Source organism: Pinus tabuliformis, chromosome 5_1 (genome assembly GCF_031772625.1).
Source record: "Pinus tabuliformis cultivar Carrire ecotype Pingquan chromosome 5_1, CPIR1, whole genome shotgun sequence".
NCBI lineage: Eukaryota > Viridiplantae > Streptophyta > Pinopsida > Pinales > Pinaceae > Pinus > Pinus tabuliformis.
Genome location: NC_142305.1, coordinates 764473817 through 764486422, shown reverse-complemented (window position 1 = coordinate 764486422; position 12606 = coordinate 764473817). Strand labels below are relative to the sequence as shown.

Genomic DNA, 12606 nt, shown 5'->3' with positions numbered 1-12606 from the left:
TTGCCCAATGCTCGGTGAGGAGTTCTATTCTGAACATAGACTGTTATGTTGCATGCTTCCGCCCACAGGAATTTTGGCATATCTTGATCATACATCATGGCCCTAGATGCTTCTACAATAGTCTTGTTCTTCCTTTCTGCTACTCCATTCTGCTCCGGATTGTAAGGAGTTGTCTACTCTCTTCTGATGCCCTCCTTAGCGCAAAAATCCGTGAAGTCCTTATCAACATACTCTCCACCATTATATGAGCGCAAAACTTTTATTTTCTTCCCAATCAGATTCTCCACCAGAGCCTTCAACTCTTTGAATCGATAAAAAACCTCGTCCTTGGTTTTCAGAAAATAAATCCAAGTTTTCCTTGAGTGGTCATCAATGAAGGTAAGGAAGTACTTGGCACCACTAAGAGCTTTAGTGGACATAGGTCCGCAGATATTTGAGTGTATCAATCCTAGTACACTCTTGGCCCTGTTTTTACTTCTAGGAAATGTTGCTTTGGCATACTTTCCTAGAGCACATCCTCTGCTTACATCATCTCGCTCTGTACTAAGATCCGAAACTCCTGTTACAGTGCTCCTGAGAATTCTCAGAGCCCCATGGTGCAAATGTCCCATTCTTCTATGCCATAGTTCATTCAAATCTTTGTCTCCATGACTGCCTATTAGTGCCATTGGTGATTCTAGTTGTAATCTATACAACCTGTTACTTTTGATCCCGATCTGCACTTTCTTTTTCAGCTCGGGTGTTTGACGTATACTTTCTCCTTGATGAAGAAGATGTCATAGCCTTTGCCTTGAAGTTGCGACACGGAAAGTAAGTTCATCCCTAATCCTGGTACATGCAGCACATTGGTAGCACGGAACCGCTCTCCCGATTCTGTTTGAAAAACTATGGTACCCCTCCCTACTGGAGTACACTTTGCCTTGTTCCCCATGGTGATCTGAAAGTTCATCTTCTCCTCCCGATAATATGAGAAACATTCTCGGATTCCCGTCATATGCCAAGAGGCTCCACTGTCTATATACCATACCTCTGATGATGCAAAACTAGTCATACAAGCCACTTCTTCTTCCAACCTGGAAGCCAACATAGAGAAATCGAAATCACTTTCTCTTGTGCAATTTTCTGAAAATCTGTGCGAGTCTCCTGATGTAGATGCCTCTGCATCATGGTCTCGACCCATAATTGATTTTCCCTTCCTGTCTCTGATTACTTGCTCTGATACCATGTGAAAATTCTATCACTGCAACAACTAATTTACTTTACCTACTTATTTTCCAATAAGTTATTTATGAAATTCCTTCAATAAACATTAAAATAAATTATGCTGCAGATATCACACCATAATACAGAAACAAACACATGCACAAGAATCAACACATCGACACAGATATTTTGGACAACAGTCCCCGGAAAAACCCAATGTGGGAAAACCGGTGCAACAAGGGAGGATTTTATTATTTAGCAATTCTTCAGTACAACAGGGTGCCAAACTGGCTTACCCAACAGAGAGAAAAATTCTCCAGCACTTCTCCCAGTCTCAGTGTCAACCTAGCTGACCTCTGCGTAGCTCCCAGACACTCTACGTTAGCCCCTGCCTCTTTGCGTCAGCACTGGGCCTCTCTGCGTCACCCACGCAGGCCCTCCAGTGGCTGCACAGTCTGCTACTGCCTCCGCGTTTGCCTCTCCAACCTCTGCGCTGGTCTTCTAGTGTTGCTCCCGACTCTCTGTTTCGTACTTGCTGCTCTCCAAACCACTAGTTCGAATTTCTCAGCTAACCCCGCCCCAAAAATCAAACTAACCGGTCTCCCTCAGTGTGTCTTCCAACTGACCCTCAAGCCTCTTCTTATACTTTTCTCGTTTGTCCATCAACGGCCGAGACTAAATCTCTAATCAACAGCTAAGATTAGATTTGGCTTGATCCATGACTTTTGGACCCTTCTAACCCATTTTTTTATTAATACCCATTAATATTTTATTTTTCTTAATTTTAGACTTAGGAACTCCATTAAAAATATTAATTATTTTAATATCTCCCAAACCGGTTAGAATCTACCCAAACCATTTCTGGGTCTTGAAGATCTCATGTGTTTTAGCCTCTCCACCAAATCCGATGTTACCCCAAATCAACAACGACCACGAGAAATGTCTAATTTTTTAGTCTTGTTGGAAAATCAGGATCTTTGTCATTAATATCACCCTCTAAGCCGTAATATCCAGAGGTATCTTTGTCATTACCTCTGGATCTATATAGGAATCTTTGTCATTAATATCACCCTCTAAGCATTAACATAAGATAGAAAAAGCATATCATGTCAAGTCAAGATTTTGTTTTTAAGTGATGGCTACATTTTTAGTAGGGTCATGATAGAGGAGTTCGACAACCAATGTCACTAAAATGAAGGCACATAGAAGGATTGGTGCTCTTGATTAAATACGAGTTCCATAGCCTAATACATGACAAAATCCAAAGGAAACATAGCAATCGCCCCCATCCGAAAATCCTGAAAAATTGATAAGTCTACTGGATTTTGAATGAAATTTAAAATTCTACTTTCTCCATATGAGATCCAATGAGGTCGGAACCACTCTCAAACATCCCGAGACATTTCATGTTAATGTTAAAAATTTAAAATAAAGATTAAGGAGAATGTCACTTTTACTTTAAGAATTTAACATTACCATGAATCACATATCAATACTAGGGCCATAGGCTTGATCATTAAGACCCCTCACTCAAAAATTATTGTTTCTTTGAAAAAACATTGGGAATGTTTTTGCAACAAAAAAAATTGCAAAAAAGGCTAAGGAGCAAAATTTCGCTCCCAGGGTCGCTCCCGAAATTCGCTACCTGCGGGAGCGATTCCGGGAGCGCACTCCAGGAGCGGGTTCGGGGGGGGCGGGGAGGGGGGGGAATTCTCCCCTGCAACCCTGAATCAGACCAGTTAAGCGGGGTGCAAAGGATGCAATTGCAATTGAATCTGAAAATTATCTGGTCTGGCTGGTACTTCAAGATCTACCTACTATTGGGTGGTGGAGTTGCTGAAGCATATCCTTGAAAATAGGCATAGGCATTGTTAGTAAGCTGTTGGTAAGACTGCATGTTATAAAGGGTAGGCATGCCTCTGTTCTTTATATTATCATATTCACTATTCATGCTGCCAAAATAAAGTTGCATCTAATTTTCAGATTTAGCAAACCACACTGCAATACCTAACCTCGACGATGATTAATTTTCAGCATTAAAAAATGCATAAAGATAAATATGCTAATAGTAGAGCTTAAAATCAGCCTTGATTAATCTTAAAATTACAATGTGCTTGATAGGAAATTGATTGTCTTGTGATATGCAGTACTTCTGAAAATGAGGTTTATTCAGTCTTTTGATATGCAGTACTGAAAATATTTCTAGATATAGGTGAGTTCTAGCAAAAGATAAAATTACCTATTTTTAGGTATTCCTTTGAGGTGGAAAATTTTGGATTTGCTATAATGGTTATTAGCTGACAATATGTAAATGTTTAAATTACCAGCATAGTCAGAAGTCATATGTGGGTAGGTAGTACTGCTTTTTAGTGAAGAATGATCAAAATACATTTGTCAGTAGTATTATTTTTTATTTGTGAACACATTAAAGCTTTCATTTTCTTCAACTACAATGATTTACCTAATGTGGTATGATATTAACTACTCAAGTTACACTTGTACTTTTCAGGATCCTAGATTGCATGTAGATCTGTATTTTACCTAATTTTACTTTCATTGCATCTGTTCCATTTTGAACTTTCTGGTATCGATTTTAGTCTGTGTCTATGGAGGAAGCTTCCTCCAACTCCTATGTTTACTGTAAGTCATGCTTTTCATGCCAAGTTTTCTTGCATATATTTGAATAGTGAATAAAAATTATTCTATTTGTCATGGTTGCAGGGATCGAGACTCCTATAGTTGAATTGGTAGATTTCATTGAAGCTCATCTACGTTGGGTAGAAAGCAATGAAGATTTGGAAGCAATTACTGAGAATTTCAATGATAAGGTACATATGGATAGCCTTTCTGGAGATATGCTTAGAAAATCATTAACACAAGATTACCTCAAATAAGATTCTTTAAAATCTACATATTCTCATAGTAGGCCTTTCCTTTGATGTACACTGGCATACTGTATATAGTGTCTTAGATGATTCTAGGACTTAAACTGTTATTCTTCAATTGCATTGACGATCACAAGGTGGCAAAAGAAGCTACCATAAGGTTATATCTGTCTGTACCATAGTACAATAAATATAAAATGTTATCTTTGTCAAGGCCTCTTCAACTAAAAGTCACCCTAATGTTGAAAGATTCTATGGAATCTGATATTAGTTAGAGATGCATTTGATAGTGATTTCCTGTTGTTTTTATGTTGCAATTCCTAAATGCCTAGTTGGGCCAATACATTCCAATCTCTACGTCGTGACTTATCTCGAGTGGAATGGAGTTTGGACTAGTCATCCCATTAAAGGTTGCACAACATCACCTTTTCCATAAAAAGGTTATGCCTATCATTCTGCTAAATTTTATATGTTTCTCCTTTCCTGTTAGACAATGCATTTGTCCACAAAACAGACCCCTTTCTAGTGAAGGGGGACAAGTTACAACAAAGAGAATGGTAAATCCAATAACGACCCATGCTCAAAAAAGTTTGGCAACTTCTAAGCTCTGCATAAAAAGCTTAATAGCTTCAACCTTTTGATAAACCACACATCAACCATTCACACAAACAGAGTGATGTAGCCTATCCTTCTCCATTAAATTATTATTAAGGACCAATTACCCAAGAACTCTAGTCCTAAATATAGTGCTTCCATCAAGAGACAGTTTTTCCATGGGAAGTTTCAAGATATCTAGACTAAAATCTACCTCATGAAGGCAATTATCAAACCCATAGATCTTTATGGTTCCGAGATCTAGGATCTGAGCTAGTTGCAAACAGGTTAGACTAGGATGGAGTTGTTAGTTTTTGTAGCATCAAATGTGTTCTAGCTACGAAATTTTTTGGAGAGGCTAGAATACATAAGATCTCCAAAACCCAAAAATTGTTTATGGAAATTCCACCTAGAGACAACTTAATTAGATTATTAGTCGTTTTTTAAATATTTCCTAAGTCTAAACTTAGGGAATATGACTAATTAATCAGAATTAATAAAGTCATGGTGAAAATGTTCTATAAAAGTACATGAATCGATTTCTAGTTAATCCTAGCCATCGATTAAGATTTAATTGTGGTCATTGAAGTCTCAACAGAGGGTTATAAGAAGAAAGTCGATGGGGCTTGGAGAACACACTTGTACAGTTCGATTTTGCTGAGAAACCGATTTCCAGAGTAGCAGATGTGTGTTGCCAAGCGTGATTCAATGAGGTCAAAGCAATGAGAGAGGGGCAGAGATAGTGAGGTCGGAGGAAGCTTTTCCAGTTCCGGTGAATACATTGCAGAGAGGCAGTGATTGCCATAGAGAGGCAGCGCAGAGCCCTCTAGAGGAGATTTCCGTTTTGCTGGGGAGAAGTCAAGATTCTAAGCCAGAAGATCGGCAGAGGGTCCGGAGGCAAAGAGTATCAGTTTCCTAGACAGTAGCTGACGAGACAGTGAGAGGAGATGCAGTTCCGAGCTTGTGGGATGCAGTAACTGCATAGGTTGACGTAGTGATTGCGCAGAGGGAGCAAGGAGCAGCTCAATTCGAGTTGAGGTCAATGTGGGATCGCCTGTGGAGTGAGAAATTTTTCTCACTAGTTATTATTGCCAGTTATTTCTCTGTTTGGATTGCTAGTTTAAGCATCCATAGTTTGTACTCAGATTTTCACTACTGCATAATATTAAAACCCTCAACTGCTGCACCGGTTTTCCCAAGTTGGATTTTTCGGGGACTTAGTCCAAAAATAACGGTGTATTTTGTGTGTGTGCATCTATTTCTTCCAACATTTTTATTTCTTCTACAGTATTTGTTTTGTGAAGGTTGCAGTGTATTTGTTTCGATATTTTCCGTAGCACACAGCAAATAATTTGTTTAATTAAATTAACAAATAGAAGAAATAACATCAGTTGTTGCAATAGGATTCGGGGTTAGCCGAATTTTCACATGGTATCAGAGCGCAGATTATAAGCCGGAGAGCTCAGTAGCGGAAGGGAAGAGGAATTTTGTAGCCGTGCATAAGCAACAGTTCGAAACCCTCAGAGGCAGAGCAGTTTCTTGGCCAGAAGGGTCAATTTCTTGAGGAAAAATCGAATACTCTGAGAGAGCGACAGAGAAATCGGATTTCTCCAATTCGAGGATTACTAGAGGCAGAGGGAGCAACTAGTATTTTCCTTTCAGAGAAGATCTCTAGCTAGAGGCAGCAGTTTGCTAGAGCAGAGCTAGCGTTGAGTGGAAGGAAGAAGAGCACACACAACAGAGGAAAAATTTCTCTCAGGGGATCTCGAGTTTTAGAGATATAATTTTTCCAGTTGCAGATTGGTAGTAGTTATGAGCAGATCTTCTCACCCCAAAATGGAGTGCAAGTAGCAGATCCAACAACCAAGTAGTGGGAAAGGGAGATTTTCAGGTTTTTTCCAATTTTGAGTCTCATAGATTTTGCAGCTTTGCAGGGATGACCGTATGAGATTGCCAGAGGAGGTCATGCGAGTTAGCCAGAATGCAGATCTGGGCAGCAAATCGACTTCCAGTTGTCGGAGGAAGTGCGAGTTGCAAAGAAAAGAAGAGTCCCAGCTAGGGACTAGGCTCAAAAGGAGATAGTGGGACACCAGATCCAGGAGGAGGAGGAGTATGAGACTCCAGTGTGCCAGATGGGCAGGATCCTTGAGGAGGTCCACCTCATGGATCAATACCTTGCTACGGGGACTCGCAATTTTCAGTAGCATGATGGATCAGTGGCAGTAGATGCAGTCAGATGCCAGAGTGACAAATGTAGAGTCTAGAAGCAATCAGATGTTGGGGAGTGCAGTACAGAGTTGGCAGCAATGCAGTTGGCATAGTACAGAGTCAGCAGCGATGCAGTTTCTTTAGTGACAGTGTAGATACTAGTAGCAGTGAGAGACTCGGGTGACAGATGCATCATATTGATCATAGTTGATTCAGTGTTTAGGGTGCTTTTCAGTTGCAAATGTTGCAGTTGCAGCAACAACAGATGGAGAGGGAGTTGCAATGCAGATGCAGTGTTGGCAACAGTTTAGCAGAATTTACAGCAGCACAGATGCAGTAGATATCAGAGTTGCACAGTGGTTGGTGGGCAACAGCAACCAGACAATAGCAGCGTGACAGGAGATGATGCAGAGATAGGGTGGTGCTACAGGGGGCAACAACACTAGAACACATTCCTCGTTAAGAGGGAGTGTTAGTTTTTGTAGCATCAGATGTGTTCTAGCCACGAAATTTTGTGGAGAGGCTAGAATACATGAGATCTCCAAAACCCAAAAATCGTTTCTGGAAATTCCACCTAGAGACAACTTAATTAGATTATTAGTCGTTTTTTAAATATTTCCTAAGTCTAAACTTAGGGAATATGACTAATTAATCATAATTAATTAAGTCATGGTGAGAATGTTCTAGAAAAGTACATGGATCGATTTCTAGTTAATCCTAGCCATCAATTAAGATTTAATCATGGCCATTGAAGTCTCAATGGAGGGTTATAAGAAGAAAGCTGATGGGGCTTGGAGAGCACACTTGTACAGTTCGATTTTGATGAGAATCGATTTCCAGAGTAGCCGTTGTGTTTTGCCGGAAGTGATTCAGTGAGGTCGAAGCAGTGAGAGAGGGGCAGAGATAGTGAGGTTGGAGGAAGTTTTTCTAGTTCCGGCACGTACATTGCAGAGAGGCAGCGCAGAGCCCTCTAAAGGAGATTTCCATTTTGTTGGGGAGAAGTCGAGATTCTGAGCCAGAAGTTGGTCAGAGGGTCTGGAGGCAAAGAGTATCAGTTTCCCAGACAACAGCTGACGAGACAATGAGAGGAGATGCAGTTCCGAGCTTGTGGGACGCAGTAACTGCGTAGGTTGCCACAATGACTGCACAAAGGGAGCAAGGAGCAGCTCAATTCGAGCTGAGGTCAGTGTGGGATCCCCTGTGGAGTGAGAATTTTTTCTCACTAGTTATTATTGCCATTTATTTCTCTGTTTGGATTGCTAGTTTAAGCATCCATAGTTTGTACTCAAATTTTCATTACTGCATAAAATTAAAACCCTCAGCTATTGAACCAGTTTTCCCAAGTTGTGTTTTTCCAGGGACTTAGTCTAAAAATAACGGTGTATTTTGTGTGTGCATTTATTTCTTCCAGCGTTTTTATTTCTTCTGCTATATTTGTTTTATGAAGGTTGAAGTGTATTTGTTTCGATATTTGCCGTAGCACACAACAAATGATTTGTTTAATTAAATTAACAAATAGAAGAAATAACATTAGTTACGGCAATAGGATTCAGGGTTAGTCGAATTTTCACAGGAGTGAGTATATACCTTGCTTCTTAGGTACATCATCAAATGTAAGTAGACAATTCCATAGCCCATCATCTAGGTAGAGCTTGGCATCCACCCTTTTTTCCTTGAGGCTATTTTCTATTTAATTTCTTTCCTTCATAGATTTCGATCTCTCAGGGACTTTTCCATTAAGAGGAAGAGGTAACCCTCCTTTGCACTTTACTCCTCAGAGGCTTTCACTTCAATTCCTCCTTTGGGTTGAGCACGAGGTTGGTTCTCATAGGCATCTCGCCTTCTCTAGTCAATTACTCTCTCCCCAAAGTTCCTTCTCCAATTCAAATTCTCTCTTGATGTGTTGAGCCATCCCTTGCAAACCAGACAGGAATAAAATAGGACATCAAAGAGGATATCTACAAATTGTGCACTCAAGTCATCTGGACCTCACCTTCGATAAGCCTAAGCTCAAAGATGTCCTTCTACCTAAAGCACCTTTTCGAGTTGTGGGGTGGCATCATCTTCTAACCCCCTTATATGTGAAGGCATTGACTTCAAATAGAGACAAATCACCATATACCATTAAATGATAGGATTTTCCAAGTGTGCCATCTTCAACAGTTAGAAATGAAGATCACCTTATTTTTTAGTGTCCCTTATACTATGAGATTGGAGGATGCTATCATTACCTCTATAGGGACTCAGGGGGCTCCCTCCCCACATTCTTTCGATATCAGGACAAAAGATGCTTAGTCCTTTTCATCAAGGAGATCTTCTACCATAGATATCATCTCTTGCACTTCATACCTCACCCTGGGATGACCAGAATGATCAACTCATACTTGCCTGTTGATCCATCAAATTGGAGAAATAAATGATTAGCAGAGTTACAAAGTACACTAGACTACAGAATGGTTAGACCTCAAGTTTCTCCTCAACCTCCTCTAGAAGGCCAACCGATACTATCAACACTGACTTAGCAGTACTCATCTGTGTTGAGAAATCGAGGGCAGAATTGTTATTTTGATTTCTCTATTAGTTGACAATTTCTTGTGATTAATTATTTTTCTTCTTCTTTATTGTTATATTAGTATCATCAAGACAATTGCCAAAAACACAAGAGACCACAATATATAGGCTCACAGCTAGGGCAAAACCCCTAGGTAGGAGAAAACCCAATCAAGAACCCTTCCTTTAGTAGATTCAAATCAAAGTGAGACAACCTTGACTCTTTTGTTATAGACTCATTCCCTCCACCAAATCAGCCTCAATTTCTTCCTTCCTGCAACTTTTGTAGTCAAACTCTTATTTCTGTAATGGATGTGAAAAATCGGTTACCCGATTCTTGTTGCAGTGAACTGATTATATTTCACCTACTTGTTAAATTACTTGAAGACATTACTTGCAGTTTTCTACAACAAATACTGAAATACATACATTGCAGCCCACACAAAATAAAATACTGCAGAAAACTAAAAATTGCACTGGAGAGAAAACACACACATATACACAGTTGTTTTTGGACAATGTCCCTGGAAACACCCAATATGGGAAAATCAGTGTAGTGGCTGAGGGTTTTAATTATTATGCAGTAGTAAATCTGAGTACAAATCGTTGGATGCCCAAACTGGTTATCCGCTACAGAGAAATACTGGCAAAAAGTTAGTGAGAAGAATCTCACACTAATCCGAGAGATCCGACTCTGATCAGGGGCTTGCTGACTGGCCCCACGTTGCCTTTGCGCAGCTTCTACGTCAACCCTACGCAGATCTGCGTCACACTGGTTGGGCTCTGTTTTAATCCCTCTGCTGAACTCCTGTTGTCTAGAAATTCGACTTCCTGGCCCTCCAGTCTCACACCCCGCTTCTGGCACTGAATCTCGCCTCTCCCAGCTAGAATTTGAACTCCCTCTGAAGCTCTGCGTTGCCTCACTGAACTATTCTCTGCCTTCTCTACCTTGCACTCCCTGAATCTGGAAAACTTCCTCCAACCTACTATCCCTGCCCCTCTCTCACTGCTTCGACTTTACTGAATCACTTCCAGCAACTCACAATTGCTACTCAGGAAATCGATTCTCTAGCAAAATCGAACTGCTCAAGTGTCTTTCTCCAACCACATCGAACTCCTTATAATCTCTCGTTGGAGCTCCAACGGCCAGGATTAAAACATAATCGATGGCTAAGATTAACTTGGAGTTGATCCTCGTCTTCTTCTAGAAGATTCACACCTAATTTAATTAATACCCTTTAATTAACCAGATTTCCTAAGTTTAGACTTAGGGAACCATTTAAAAAAGTTAATTATTTTAATTAAATCATCTCTAGGTGGAATTTCCAAAAACAATTTCTGGGTTTTGGAGAATGCATGTGTCTTAGCCTCTCTACAAAGTTTCAAGGCTAGAGCACATTCGATGCTACAAAAATCAACACTCCCTCTTAGCAAGGAATGTGCTCTAGTGCTGCAATCCACTAGAGCATCACTCTGACTCTACAACACCTCTTGTTGCGCTGCTTATGTCTGGCTCTACTGCCCACCAACTATTGCACAACTCTGATATGAGCTGCCTGTGTGTTGTTGTCAACCCTGCTGAACTGCTGTCAACTACTGCAACCCTCTCTCCATCTATTGTTGCTGCAACTACAACATTTGCAATGGAAAACCATCCAAAATACTGAACTAACTGTGTTTAGTATGATGCATCTGTCGTCCTAGTTCTGACTACTGCTAGACTTTGCGCTGTCACTGAAGCCTCTATGTTGTCGCTGACTCTGCTCCATGCCAACTGCACTACTGCCAAATCTGCTTTGCGCTGCTCAGTATCTAACCGCTACTAGCCACTGCATCTGTCACTCTGGCACTTGACTGCACCACCTGACACTGGTCCATCCTGCTACTGCTGACTATGGGCTCCTGTAGCAAGGTCTTGATCCAAGAGGTGGATTCCTCAAGGATCCTGCCCATCTTGCAGCTCTCTGAGGCTACAACTCTAGATCACCCCACCTCACCCTTGGAGGCATCTCGGCAATCATGGCAAACTCTTCCTCCAGCCTAGAGGAAATCCTGTCAATATCAGCAGATGCAGCTTGCTGATCGTGCTTCTCCTTCTTGTCCCTCTTTCTAAGAGGACACTGAGTGTTATAGTGGCCCATCTCACCACACCTGAAGCACTTAACCTTTGACACGTCATTTTTCCTCCTGTGTTGCTTCTGTTGCCCCTTTGATGCAAGGGCCACGTCCTCCTCTATCTTCACGACCTTCATCCCACTGCTGCTACTACCACTGATTGTGTGTAGTGTTCCTAACTAGGAAATTCAATGATACACAAAGCAAATAGACAAACCAACATCCAGAAATGAGATACAATCAATAAACACCCATGAAAGCACTGGAAATAGAGAACATCTGAGCCATTTTATTAAATCTTTCTGGGGAAAATACAATAGTGATGGAATGGTGCACTTGGGCTTGTCTCCAAGGACAAGCGTGACAAAACCCAAGTGAGCAAATGATCATTTGAGAGTTGCCCAATTGTTGCTCCTGAGGTGATCTACGCTGCCCAGAAAACAACACTGCCTACTGGAAAGGATGTGCTGGAAACCGTGCTTCCTATGCTCAAAAAATTTTACAACTTCAGCTCCCGACTCCTCAACAAAAACCCACCAAAACCCAGGAAGTGTTTGGCCTAGTTTAGACCCCTGAAAATCGACCCCCAAGGACCACGTCCTCCTCCTCACGCTGGCAATCTCAGCCTGTCTGGAATTGGCTGGGAAAGCCCTCCAAATCTGCCCCAAACACTGAGATGTTATCCCCTATGGCTTTCCTCCCTTCTCTCAACTGACCCCAGCTCCGTAGCTCTCTCCATCAATTCCCACATGAGCCCCAGAATGGCCCTTTGTGCAGTCCACCAAAGTTGTAAGTCAAGCTACCCAAATGCAGCAACCTCCTGCTCCCAAACTCCTCCCAAAGGTTGATCCTCTGCTATACTCCAACTCTCCAAACTTTCCCGGTAAGTGATGCCCGGGTGAACTCCCACTCACCTCTGCATGTTCCAAAAATATGCTTTACTAGTTCGAAGGCTGAGTGGTATGGCCACAAAAATCCTCTGGTTCTCCTCAAGGTAGTGTGAAATGCCTTCCTAGGGTGGCACTCGAAGTCCCCCGAAGGAAAGGTTGAG

At 41.3% G+C, this 12606-nt stretch overlaps 1 protein-coding gene across 1 annotated transcript in view; it reads left to right on the top strand.

Moving 5' to 3' along the window:
• The window catches only part of LOC149167159 (DNA (cytosine-5)-methyltransferase DRM2-like), a 166312-nt gene that overhangs the window by 129540 nt on the left and 24166 nt on the right, over positions 1-12606 (top strand). The window contains exon 6 of the mRNA XM_089430388.1: positions 3925-4031. Within this exon, the coding sequence (XP_089286514.1) occupies positions 3925-4031 (107 nt within the window). The remainder of the gene's footprint in view (positions 1-3924; positions 4032-12606) is intronic.